Here is a 14312-nt window from a genome sequence, read left to right as displayed (position 1 = left end):
GTTTACATCAGAAACATTCCTCTTGTAAATAATGCTTATTCACTGTTAAAAATGTTCTATAAAACTGGTCATATTAATTGCTATACTAATTTACAGAAGTAAACTTGAACTCAGTACTGAATAAACTTGAGCTGAATTCAATATTCTGCATGAAACACGTAACACCAGACTGAGTTTTGAAAAAACGAGGCATGTTGATGCTTTTTGCCTTGCACTCATCAGGACACGTTGCAAGAATACCAATATAAGGGGAAAACAACAATTTATACTGTATGTGAAGAGAGTGCTAATTGGTTGTCAAGTGGACTCTGATTAGTGGAGAATGCACCAATGATGGCAACTGACAGTTAACTGACAAGCATGGTTTGGAATTTAAACCAGGCAGCTTGACCCTGATTGGTCAAGGCATTGCCCTGAGGAATGAGTCAACGAATGGCTGTCACTTATTTTGTTTAGCTGAAATAGAAACAATGTGTGTACGTGTTCTTCGACATGTCTCTTTTTTCAGCAATACTCAAATTATGTACTACCAAATGACTATTAGTTAAGTTCTATTTCTGCTTGCCTATGGCAGGTGAAGTACAGACAATTGTAATGACTGGCCCCCACTTAAATCTGGCCGGTCAACTTGCTGCCTGTTAAACTTGCTTTGTGGGACCCAGGGGACAGCTACCCCTGGCCCCACACTGAGAGTGAGAAAACTTAGCTGTTTGGGCCTCTTCCAGCCCTGATCCTTTTCCCTCCCGCTCGAGTCATTCCGTTAAAACCGGTCTCAGTGAAGTCCGCAGGGTCCGGCATGCGTTGATTTAAGCAAAGGACGAACTCAACCGGCCTTGGGAGTGTGCGCTTGCTGCCTGCATGGTTAAAGCAGGTTAAAATGAGAATGGTCAGCCCCTGATGGCAGTAACCTGGGGGGATTTGAACTGCTCATGCATCTGTTCTCTAGTGAGTGGGTCAGGTTAAAATCACCCCCTCTGTTTTACTGTGAAACTGATAGACCCATCTCAGGCAAATGCAATGTTGGCATTTATTTCGAGAGGACTAGAATATAAAAGCAGGGATGTGCTGCTGAGGCTTTATAAGGCTCTGGTCAGACCACATTTAGAATATTGTGAGCAATTTTGGGCCCCGTATCTCAGGAAGGATGTTCTGGCCCTGGAGAGGGTCCAGAGGAGGTTCACGAGAACGATCCCAGGAATGAAAGGCTTAACATATGAGGAACATTTGAGGACTCTGGGTCTATACTTGATGGAGTTTAGAAGGATGAGGGGGGATCTGATTGAAACTTACAGAATACTGAAAGGCCTGGATAGAGTGGATGTGGGGAAGATGTTTCCATTCGTAGGAGATACTAGGACCCGGGGGCACAGCCTCAGAGTAAAGGGAAGACCTTTTAGAACAGAGATGAGGAGAAACTTCTTTAGCCAGAGAGTGGTGAATCTATGGAATTCATTGCCACAGAAGGCTGTGGAGGCCAGGTCATTGAGTGTATTTAAGACCGAGATAGATAGGTTCTTGATTGATAAGGGGATCAAAGGTTACGAGGAGAAGGTGGGAGAATGGGGTTGAGAAACTTATCAGCCATGATTGAATGGCGGAGCAGACTCGATGGGCCGAATGGCCTAATTTCTGCTCCTATGTCTTATGGTCTTATCTCCAAATTTACTTGTGCGTACTGATTGGTTTGAAACACTTAATATATAAAATTGAACTGAAGTTAGTAAGTAGATAATTAAATTATTGATACTGTACCTTGCATGCGATATGAAATGCTTTCTAAGTCACTGAATGTTTATTTTGCAAGTTTTTTGTTTGAAATAGAATTTTCTCCATTTCTTTTCTCTGAATGGACACAAAAGTCCTCTTGAAACAACAAGAATGAGGGAATACAAATTATTCTCCCTAATCAATGACCCACCAATGAAATTGCGAAATGCTTGACTGTGATCTGAGAATACAATTTATTTAGTGGGTTGCCAAGTGTTGAGAAAAATCAGCGCTCTTTCACTTCTTGTTGAGAGTAATTTAATATTGTTGATTTTTTACCATGGTACAGTTATACCCAGCTGTGAGTGTAAGCTGGCAAACTGTTCCCAGGCCCCTGGTCGTTCTACTGCATAACTGACCATAAGGAGATGAACCGAGCAAACTCTATGGGCAGAATTTTACGCCCCATGGGCGGGCGTGCGCCTGAACCGATCGAGCGTAAAATTGCAAAAGAAAACATCGGGCAAGTGTCCCAATGTCACTTCATGATATTTCACCTGATGGGCACACGCAAAGGTCAGAAGCGCGCCTACCGACAATCAAGAGGGCACTTAAGCCCATTAATGGCACAATTGTCTCCGGTTTTTCGTGGCCCGTCCAACTTTACAGATGGCAGGTGGGCGAATCGGCCAGGCGGCCTTTGCATTTTTCATCAAACCTCATCCAAGGGGCGGGATGAAATTTCCGTTATTGTACATTTGTTTGCAGCTTCTTAAACCTTTTATTTTGGCTTTTTCAGGTCTGCAGCTCTCTGAGGCAGCTGTCTGCTTTCAGGGAGCTTTCTTGCAGCGCTCACCAGCGCCTGCAGAAACGTTACCGCCCGTCCTCTTCCCCCACCCCCTCCCCCCAACCCAGGCAGCGCTGAGTTGTCAACGCGCATTTCACGTTGCCTGACTGTTAATTGGCCGGCCAGCATGAAATTGCGGTCAGGAGCCTGTTTCCCAACTGCTCTGGGGCCTGTCAATCGCACCCACCCGCCAAAGGTAAAATTCAGGCCTATGTCCCATTTCTCTTTCCTTTGAGGAAGGACTTGGCCTCGGTTTCTCCGCAATTGAGGTCGGAAACTCATCGCCTGGGGAACATCTCTCTGGAGCTCTTGTCTACAACGGCTGTCTGCAGAGGCCTTGGGTCCTTTAGTATTCACGCATATTTTGTTCAATGGAAACAAAGATTTTAAGCTATTTATTTTAGTGTGGAAGTGTTTGACGCTCCCCCATCCCCTTTTTATACATTTCAAAAATTATCTGAATCCGATCCACTTTGTTTATAACTGTTTCATTGCTGCTTAATGTCTTCTTGTGATTAAATGGTTTGTCTTTGTATTGACAGAGGCTATTGTCAGTAGTGGTAAAGCAGATAAATCTCATGAGCAGGAGATAAAGTTTTTTGCCAAGGTACGTGACATTCCAGAGTATTACGAAAGGAAGTTTATCTTTTCTGGATGGATGTGTTGTACTTTCAGTGTTGTCAAAACCTAATAACTGGCCTGTATAATCTAATAATGGGTGGAGAAGGTGGCATGGTGGTAACAGCTCTAGATTAAGAACCCAGATACACAGGTAAGTCTTTTGTGGGCATGGGTTCAAATCCCACCAAAGCAGCTGGTGGAATTTAAATTCAATGAATTAAAAAACCAGAATTGAAAGCTAGACTCAGTAAATGGTGACCACGAAACTATCATCAATTGTTTTAAAAGTCTGTCTGGTTCACTAATGTCCTTTGGGGAAGGAAATCTGCCATCCTTCCTTCATCTGGTCGACGTGTGACCATTTTTAATGTCCACCATCTACAAGGCAGAAGTCAGGAGTGTGATGGAATACTCTCCACTTGCCTGGATGAGCGCAGCTCCAACAACACTCAAGAAGCTCAACACCATCCAGGACAAAGTAGCCCGCTTGATTGACACCCCATCCATAAACACTCACTCCCCCCACCACCGACGCACAGTAGCAGCAGTGTGTACCATCTGCAAGATTCGCAGTAGGAACTCACCAAGGCTCCTTAGACAGCACCTTCCATACCCACGACCACTACCATCTAGAAGGACAAGGGCAGCAGACATATGGGAACACCACCACCTATAAGTTCCCCTCTCAAGCCACTCACCAACCTGACTTGGAAATATATTGCCGTTCCTTCACTGCCACTGGGTCAAAATCCTGGAACTCTCTCCCTAACAGCACTGTGGGTGCACCTACACCACAGGGTCTACAGCAGTTCAAGAAAGCAGCTCACCACTACCTTCTCAAGGGGCAATTAGGAGCAGACAATAAATGCTAACCTAGCCAGCAACGCCCACATCCTGTAAATGAATAAAATAAAACAAATAATATAAATGTTGCATTATGGCCAAATTAAAAATGGAGATTTGAGCAATGATTCAGGTGTATTGTAAGGAGTGCTCCTGTGAGGATTTTCTTTGCAGTACTATACTCTGCAGTAAAGGAAGTGTAAATAACAGTACTGTTTTGGTGAAACTATTTCCATCAGTAATCTGTTGGTTTAAGTAGTGTAACATAAACTGCAAATGTATAACTTTATAGTGGCTTTAATGTAATAAAAAGTCCCAAGGTACTTCATGTAGGATGAAGCAGAAGAATGCTAGCATCCGACACAGTTGAAAATATATTGAGGAGGCTTTTAAACATGGACTGGAAGTAGGTAAAGAGGTTGCCATAAAGGGTAGGACCTAAACTGGTCAAAAATGAATTATACTGAGACTTTAACTTTTATTTATTCATTCACGGAATATGGGTGTCACTGACTGGACCTGTACTTATTTCCCATCCCTGATTGCCCTTGAGAAGGTGGTGGTGAGCTGCCCTCTTGAACCGCTGCAGTCTGTGGTGTAGGTACACCCACAGTGCTGTTAGGGAGGGAGTTCCAGGATTTTGACCCAGCGACAGTGAAGGAGCGGTGATATATTTCCAAGTCAGGATGGTGAGTGGCTTGGAGGGGAACTTCCAGGTGGTGGTGTTCCCATGTGTCTGCTGCCCTTGTCCTTCTAGCTGGTAGTGGTCGTGGATTTGGAAAGCGCCGTCAAAGGAGACTTGGTGAATTCCTGCAGTGCATCTTGTCGATGGTACACACCGCTGCCACTGTGCGCCGGTGGTAAAGGGAATGAATGTTTAAGATGATGGATGGGGTGCCAACCAAATGGGTGCTTTGTCCTAGATCATGTTGAGCTTCTTGAGTGTTGTTGAAACTGCACTCCTCCAGGCAAGTGGAGAGTATTCCATCACATTCTTGACTTGTGTCTTGTGGATAGGCTTTGTGGAATCAGGATGTGAGTTCCTTGCTATAGCATTCCCAGCCTCTGACCTGCCCTTGTAGCCACAGAATTCATATGGTTGATCCAGTTCAGTTGCTGGTCATTGGTAACCCCCAGGATGTTGACAGTGGAGGATTCAGCTATGGTAATGCCAGCTTCACAGCAAAATAAAGTTACTGTATAACTCAAGAGCAGGAGTCCACCCTTATTGGAGAAAGTAACCCTGCACTGCTTGGGATCGACAATACATGGAGTATAGAGGCTTGTGCAAAGTCTAGCCTGTTTGCAAATGCTCAGGGATTTCAGGGCAAAGAGGTATACGCATGTGTGCAAACCTGCAGACCAAATTACTGTTCCAACCTTCCAGCATATTAGGACATTGCCTGATGAGGACTTGGGCTGCAACAGCCAGTTTCAAACATATGGCTTTAAAACAAATGCACCATGATACATTTGACAGAATGCGGCGGGGCACACATCAAAGAACACTATAAAATCCATTATCTGATTTCCATTTTTGTCTCAAAATATTAATCATGTCAATATACCATGTGGAGGGTCAACTGCAGAATTTGCACAACACACTTCATTTTGCATTTTGAAAAACGATAGCAGATTAAATGATTTTCATTTGGAAAGCCACTATATTTTTCTCACTTATTTTTTGAACTTGTGTCCAATATGAAAATACTGTATAAATTTAATCATATTATGACAGATTCTATTTGAGTGGCACTGGGTAAATTGTTCATTCGGAGAGCCGGCATGAACACAATGGGCTGAATGGCCTCCTTCTGTGCTGTAGCCATCCTGTGAGTTTGGCTAGGTTGTAGTATCTGCATAATATTTCCATTCAAGAGCTAATTAACCAACAATTGCTAAAATAGAATTTGAACAAAATGCATCCAATATATGTTCATTGTTCAGTAAATAAAACTTTAAAATAATTCTATTCCAGATTCTCCTGCCTCTGATTGATGAATATTTTAAGAACCACTCTATGTACTTCTTATCCTCTCCAACCAAGAGTCTCAGCGGTAGTGGATATGCATCTAACAAAGAAAAGGAAATGATAGCAAGGTGGGAAGATGCTTTTTTTAAAAACATATACTGTAGTAAGCGCTGTGATGGCAGGGGATGGGGGCTGGGATTTAGTTCTGGGTCGGGGCCCCAATGTTGGATACATTTCCAGGTCCCACATTGGGACCTGAAACCTGATGCCGGTCCTTATGAGCTGGCCAATTTAAGGATGGCCAGCTGGCTTCCAGGACTCAAGGGACAACAGGAGGCCCTGCAGCCCTGAGAGATCGGCATTGGAGTTGGATGCTGCCCATGTATGTAGGAGAGAGCCTCAAGATGTTGATGTTTTTGAAAGTTGAGAGGAGAACTGGCCACAGCTGCCAGGCCAGTAGTGTGGAGAGAAATCTTAGATGGAGCCAAGTCCATATCAGCGGAGTAGCTTTAATAGGCCCTTACTGATGCCTAGTTGGATCAATCCCGCTGCAACAGAGTTGCTGCATGTCCATCACCTAATGTAAATGGAAGGTTGCCGATGATGATGCCTATTTGGCAACCTGTCGCTTACAGATTTGTAGTCCCTCGCCACCACAAACCAGCGTGCTCCAAAATGGTGCAGAGGTGGAGACAAGCAGGCAACCAGCGTACCAGCTGATACCAGGAAATTATGGGCCTATCTGTCTCCGCGGCCATTTGAAAATTCGGCCCCTGCTGCATTGAAGCTTCCAAAAGGCTATTGATGAATAATTAGTAATTAAACTCACAGATGTGGGGATTCCAGGTAAATCCTGGGACTGGATAGGAACATGGGAACCTAAACTCTGGGAATGGATAAGAAGCAAGCTAAAAGGTGACAAACGTCGGACAGGGAGTACAAGGAACTGGCAGGACAGGGGAACCTTTCTGAAGTCGATGGGCAGGAGAATCGTTGGGATGTATTACAGGTGGTTATATCCCATCCTGCTGGACTTACATCCTGTGCCCAAGCTGAAATCTCTGCGCATGGAATAGGAATACGTCCTCAAAGAGAGCAGGCTCTTTCAAACATCTATGTCAGACATACTGTGAGATGACAAAATAATCCTCAAGTATTCAAAATACTGACCTGTAAGAAGGAGAAAAGGAGGTCTGAGTTTGACAAATAATTGATCACATCAAATTGAAGGGGCTTCATGTAGTCACTGTTTTTTCTATATAATTTCTCTAGATTTAACATCATGGAAAGGGGGAGTTTAAAACACCTATGTTAGAGAATGTAATTATCCAATATTCTTGTTTTATTGTTGATTTTGTTAATGACTCAGTAACAAGGGGAATATTGCTGTAACTGTGGACTTAATGTCTCTTGTTTTTCTTTATTGTGCTCTCCTGTTCTAGTATTTTCTGCAAACTTGCAGCTCTTGTCAGACATAGGATCTCTCTCTTTGGTAAGCAATCTGCCACTCTCCTCACAGTCTGAATTAATAGTATGTCAAACGCATCAAATGCCAAAAAATGGGCCCCACAAGTTTAGCAGTGGGACCAATGCCTGCACAAATTGGGTTGGGGGAGATGGTTACGTCTGTAAGCCTTACACCTGAATAATGGGCACAGTGTCTACATTAACTTCTACCCTATGTGCCAATGGCTTTTTAAAGCATTTCTTTCTGTAGGCCTACAGGAAATAGAGCATAATGGCCAATCTATGCCTTTTCACCAAATTAAATAAAATCTTTATTTTAAAACAAACTTGCGCGAGTAGGTGCAAAGCTAGCCCAGTTTATCATATGTATTTACATCGTGACATTAGCTTGCACCATGGCACAGGTAGCGCTGCAGTGATCTTGTGGCGGAGTGGGTAATGTCCTTGCCTCTAAGCCAGAGGCTATGGGCTCGAGTCCCACCCCAGGACTTGATGGCCAAGGAAGGTGTGTTTATAAGGCAGCTAACCAGCTTGAATATCAACCTGTAAATCCTTCCAATATGTGCTAATAGCAGGTAGTAAGAGTGGGAGTGATTCCTGGTTAGCCATGTGATGGGAGGAATGCTGGTGTCTCTACCACCACTACCCATAGTCCCAGACTACAACATGCCTGTAAAAGTGTTATTATCATAGCAATTTGCACTCTGAGTGAACTGTAACACACCACCAAATACACTGACTAGTAGAGCAAACTCTATGTTCACGAGGTGGACCAGGAAGAATAATTTCCTAAGGACGTTGAGAGAGCAAAATTCATTCAGTATTCTATTCATGCTCACACCTGATCCTTAAATTGACAAAAAAGTATTCATACTAAGGTAAGCTGGCATACAGACTTTTAAAGCTAATTTTGACTTTGGGTAAAAATGAATGATCTCGATTCAGCCAACCTTCATATATCTCAGCCAATTCAAATCAATGACTGACTGTATCGATGTCACCCAAAATCAGAATTACACCCGCTATCTGACTGGTGCCCTCACACTTTGTGATTCGTGTGTAATACAATATTATGCTCGATAAGACCATTTTCTGCTTAAATACTATTTGTAAGCAATATTGCTCCCAATTCTCTGGATCTTAGCCATTGACCCTTAGGGGGTGGTTTTCAGCTGATGTTCCTTCACCTGATAAACAGAAGAGCAGTTGAAAAGTGGATGGAGGGTTGAGGGGGATGGGGTAAGGGGGTGGGGAAGTGGGGGGCCCAACTTGGTTGTTCGATTGACACCCGCAGCCTGCATGATGCAATTTTCAGGTGGTCTTGTAAATGGACGAGCAGCAAACCAGCGACTTACTATCTGGCAAGACACTGCTCAGCTATATAAATCAGGATCCCACAGAAGTTGCAGGACCCCGATAGTCATTTTCAGATGTAAATGGATGAAGCATGTGCCATGTATACTCAGTGTGTTTATACACAACATAAAGCACTGGGTGCCACTCATAAACCCAATGCCATGAAAAATTGTGTTATTTTTACTCTTGTGGGACCGGGTGAAGCAGGAGTGCTCTTCCTGAAGCCACAAAGAAACTTCAAGTCCACTGCTAATCCATCCTCGGCCTCAGCACTCGCATTGCCTCCATCACACCATCCAGGGCCCAACCTAGCTGGACACAGCATGACCCCAACGGATCAGCATGGGATCTAGTTGATTTCCCGCCTCCGACATCCAGCAAGCTACAGTGGAGCAATCCTTTAACCCGGGAGTTTCCCAACCATGGGTCATGATCCACAGCGGGACGAGCAACTGGGGTCTTGAGTTTCCCTGTCTCCGAGGCAGCAACGATCACTATTGGGACAAATCTAGGTTCTAATGGAACTAATGAAGCTCACCTGACATTTGAATGACACCTGAACCTAAAAATGACTTGGGCCTATCAAATGCCTTCTTAGGACGGGAGGTACAGCTACTCTGCCCACTTTATGTCCATTTCATGTGACGCTGAAGATGTTCTAGGATGCTGCCTAGGGCATCAACATTAACTTACCAAGGCTCCTTAGACAGCACTTTCCAAACTCACACTCCCCACCATCTAGAAGGACAAGGGCAGCAGACACATGGGAACACCACCACCTGGAAGTTCCCCTCCAAGTCACGCATCATCCTGACTTGGAATCATATCGGCTGTTCCTTCACTGTCGCTGGGTCAAAATCCTGGAACTCCCTCCCTAACAGCACTGTGGGTGTATCTACACCACGTGAACTGCATCGGTTCAAGAAGGCAGCTCACCACCGCCTTCTCAAGGGCAATTAGGGAGGGACGATAAATGATGGCCTAGCCAGCAAAGCCCACATCCCATGAATGAATAAAAAAAATTACAATGTTGTCTTTGAATAGATAGGCAGAGTAATGGATAGATGTTCTAATGTATTTCATTGCTTACTTCTAAAGGCAGCGATTCTGGTACAATGGTAAACTGTTTACATATCTTGGCTCGGACACTGGACCCTAGGTAATTTTGGAACTTCTTTACATTTGGCCATTTCGTTATTCATCTTTTGTTGCTTTTTAAACGGCAGTTGTTGAGCCCTTTAATCGGAGCTGTGCGATTATCCACAATTGTGCCTTTTTAGAACTGTCATGAAGTCTGGTTCAGAGTTGGTGAAAGCTGGCCTGCGTTCGTTCTTTGAAAGTGCAGCAGAAGATCTGGAAAAAACACTGGAAAACCTGAAACTTGGAAAATTCTCACATTCACGATCTCAACTCAAGGGGGTTACTCAGAACATCAATTACACCACTGTTGCTCTGTTACCTGTGCTAACTTCACTGTTTGACCATTTCGGTCAAGATCAGTTTGGAATCGACATACTCTGTAAGTAACCTGGGTTATCAAAATAGACGCTAGACTGATATAGGGGTCAACATTGGCTGAGCTGTGAACACCTCACTCCGACTTCACACTTCATTTGTAACTTTTAGATTGTGTTGAGGTAAAAGAGAAATAGACGACGTTTAGAGTAAGTGGACAGGATTTGCTGGTGCGGATGTACCTGGTTAGTTAGACCTATTCCTGCATTCCTCAGGTCAAAAATATTTCATTCTGTTAGTTTCAGCTGATACGTGCCAGTAACAGGACTTCCCAGATTTTTCTTCCATTGCAATTAATGAAAGGAAAATCCAGTAAGTTTAGTGAGGATCATGGGATCACGTCCTCCCCCTAACCCTCCCAGCTCCACCCACCCACACCAGCTCTACTCAGGTGATGCTACCCGTTTGGTTGGAAAAGATGAGTATCTACCCCAAAAGTTCTATTGGAACATAGGACAACATACTTAAGAAAGTGCTTGATAACCAGATTTGTCTAGTGCTGCACATTAGGCAGCATCTTTGGAGAGGACTCGAGAAGATCACTGCTTTGACACGGTAGTTGATGAAGCTGAGTTATTTAAAAATCCCAGAGGGAAACTTTAAACAACTGTCATAACCTATATTTTTAAGTGGTAATATTATATACATTCATAGCTTCATTACAATCATACTCAAAATACTGACTTATCTGGTGTCTCTATCGATATTGCCTGGCCTGCTGAGTGTATTCAGCGTTTTCTGTTCTTGTGCTGAGTTTCTATTGTTGCTCCATTTGAGCAACTCCAGCAAACCAAAAATCTAAGAGTTCAGTTTACCAGCCATGACAGAGCCATTCATTTCCATTTTTTAAATTCCTGACATGCTGAGCGTACCCAGTTACTCAAAGCAGGAATGGTGTGGTTTTTACACTAGCTGAGACCTAGAAAGCTGCTGCCTGAATATAAATGTGCTAAAAAAATGAGGATGGCTGGGTCACTGTTGAATGAGTAGACTTTAGTTGAAGGTTAGTTTGCTTCAGTTAAAACTGTGACAGGAAATTGCTTCACTGAGAATCCTAAACTCATAGATATTCTGTATTCTGTTTGCAGTGGATGATGTCCAAGTGTCATGCTATAGGATCCTGTGCAGCTTATATGCCTTAGGAACAGGGAAGAACCTTTATGTTGAAAGGTAACTCCAATATCAAATGTGGTTTTAATCAGATTTAGAATCATGAAATTTAAAATCTTTATAAAACATGGACATTGGTTTTTGAACAAACCCAGTTAAATCTAAATTGTTCTCAAATCACTCGCATGGCTTTCGTTGCAATTACCTCATCACAAATGGCAGCAAAGTAATGCTAAAGTTTATAGAGGCAGTGTGCACTCCTAAACAAGTAAGGCCAGAAAATCACAGGCCTGGATCATGGCAATTGCAGATCAGCAGCAGCCTTCATGGCTGTTTATGATGGACTTCCTGGTATCGAGGGGGGTTCCCTAATTTAGCTGCCAATGGGCGTCTGTATAGCATTAAGAATGTATGCAGAACACTAAATGGAGAGAGTCCTTGTCCTTACCCCTGGCTCACCCTTGGGCCAGATTTAGTATGGGCAGAGTCTCCAAGCCCAACAGGCCACCTTGCAAGGTTGGAATTTGGTGTACCCAGAAGGAAAAAACAGTAAAAGCTGGGAAATAAAAGTACTGGTCCGAACTGGTTTTGTATACCTTAAAATGGAACACCAGTAAAAACTGGTACTGGTCCAACCTGTTTTTTCCTTCTGTGTAGGTAGGCCTCAGTTTAGTTTCATGTTGTTTCAGGAGACACCAACCAAACTATGGAGTGACTGTGGATTTTCAGAACCAAGGTGCTAGCCTGCACGTCTGGTTACGGTACTGTCTCCAAATGCTTGCCACCTGATGACTATAACTTTTCGTTAGGGTGGGCTGAGTGACCAGGCTGTTCATATCAGCCTCACTCTTCTCAGCAAAATAGTTTTATTAATGCTGCCTTGAACGATTTGTTCGCTACCCATTCTGCAACCCCAAGCTAAAAGTAGAATGAGTCAAACTTAAAACAACAGTGTATATGCATGCTTCCACCATCATCATCAACATCATCAACATTCTGGAGCTAACCGGAGGGCAAATTTTAATAAACCTGGAATTGTGCAGCGAGATAGGGTTAATTGATAACCTCATAATGAAGGCACCCTTAGGTAGCAGTCATCACAATATGATTGAATTTTACATTCAGTTTGAGGGAGAGAAGAGCGGGCCCAAGACTAGTATTTTAAACTTAAATAAGGGCCATTATGAGTGCATGAAAACAGAGCTAGCTAAAGTGAACTGGCAAATGAGGTTAAGGGATAGGTCAATAGAGATGCAGTGGCTGACATTTAAAGGGATACTTCAGAATACACAGAATAGATGCATTCCAACGAGAAAGAAAATTTCAAGGGGAGGACCCACTATCCATGGTTAACTAAAAAAGATAAAGACAACATCAGACTTAAAGAAAAAGCATAAAATTGTGCAAAGATGGGTGGCAGGTCAGAAGATTGGACAGAATAAAAAGGACAGCAAAGAATGACAGGAAGATTAATAAGAAGGGAAAAATTAGCGTACAAGAGAAAACCAGCTAGGACTATAAAGACGGATAGTAAGATTTTCTATAGATATTTAAATCAGAAAAGAGTTAACAAAGTGAATGTTGATCCTATAGAAAATGAGTCTGGGGAATTAATAATGGAAAATAAGGAGATGGCAGATTAATTGAACAGGTATTTTGCATCACTATTCACTATGAGGAGACAAGTAACATCCCAGAAACAGCAGTAACATCCCAGAAACAGCAGTAAATCAGGAACTGGAAGGGAGGGAGGAATTCAGGAAAATTACAATCACTGGGGTAATGGTACTGAGCAAATTTTTGGAGCTATGGGCTGACAAATCCACATTTCCTGATAGACTTCATCCAAGCACCTTAAAAGGAGTGGCTGGTGAGATAGTTGATGCGTTGGTTTTAATTTTCCAAAATTCCCTAGATTCAGGGAAGGTGCCATTAGATTGGAAAATAGCAAATGTAACTCCTTTGTTCAAAGAGGGAGGGAGACAGAAAGCAGGAAACTAAGGACCAGTTAGCTTAACATCCATCATAGTGAAAATGTTGGAAGCTATTATTAAAGATGTTATGGCAAGGCACTTAGAAAAATTAAGAGTAATCAGGAGGAGTCGACGTGGTTTTATGAAAGGGAAATCATGTTTAACCAATTTATCGGTGTTCTTTGAAGGAGTCACGTGTGCTGTGGGTAAAGGGGGATCGGTGGATGTGCTGTATTTAGATTTCCAGGAGGCATTTGATAAAGCGCCACATCAAAGGCTATTGCAGAAAGTAAAAGCTCATGGCGTAGGGGGTAACATATTGGCATGGATAGAAGATTGGTTAGTTAACAGGAAACAGAGAGCAGCCTTAAATAGATCTTTCTCTGGTTGGCGGTATACAATGAGTAGTGTGCTACTGGGATCAGTGTTGGGGCCTCAACATTTTACAATTTATACAAATGATTAGGTTGAAGGTATGGCTCCTAACTTTGCTGATGACACAAAGATTGGTAGGAAAGTAAGTTGTGAAAGGGATATAAGGAGGCTACAAAGTGACATGGATAGGTTAAGTGAGTGGGCAAAGACCTGACAAATGAAATATAATGTGGGAAAATGTGAAATTGTCCATTTTTGCAGGAAGAATAAAAAAGAAGCATGCTAGCCAAATGGCAAGAGATTGCAGAGTTCTGAGATTCAGAGGGATCTGGGTGTCCTAGTGCATGAATTGCAAAAGGCTAATCTGTAGGCACAGCAAGTAATTAGGAAAGCTAATAGAATGTTATCGTTTATTACGAGGGGAACTGAATATAAAAGTAGGAAGGTTATACTTCGGTTGCACAGGCACTGGTGAGACCATATCTGGAGTACTGTGTATAGTATTGGTCTCCTTATTTAAGAAAAG

At 42.9% G+C, this 14312-nt stretch overlaps 1 protein-coding gene across 2 annotated transcripts in view; it reads left to right on the top strand.

Annotated features, from left to right (window-relative positions):
* LOC144693381 (ryanodine receptor 3-like) overlaps positions 1–14312 on the top strand; it is a 337370-nt gene that overhangs the window by 223257 nt on the left and 99801 nt on the right. For both annotated transcript variants that reach the window (XM_078563242.1, XM_078563241.1), the window contains 6 exons: positions 3097–3161; positions 5997–6118; positions 7433–7482; positions 9912–9972; positions 10094–10332; positions 11417–11498. In XM_078563242.1, the coding sequence (XP_078419368.1) occupies positions 3097–3161; positions 5997–6118; positions 7433–7482; positions 9912–9972; positions 10094–10332; positions 11417–11498 (619 nt within the window). The remainder of the gene's footprint in view (positions 1–3096; positions 3162–5996; positions 6119–7432; positions 7483–9911; positions 9973–10093; positions 10333–11416; positions 11499–14312) is intronic.

The sequence above is a fragment of the Cetorhinus maximus genome, chromosome 18 (genome assembly GCF_964194155.1).
Source record: "Cetorhinus maximus chromosome 18, sCetMax3.hap1.1, whole genome shotgun sequence".
NCBI classification, from domain to species: domain Eukaryota; kingdom Metazoa; phylum Chordata; class Chondrichthyes; order Lamniformes; family Cetorhinidae; genus Cetorhinus; species Cetorhinus maximus.
This window is presented reverse-complemented; position numbering and strand designations above follow the sequence as displayed.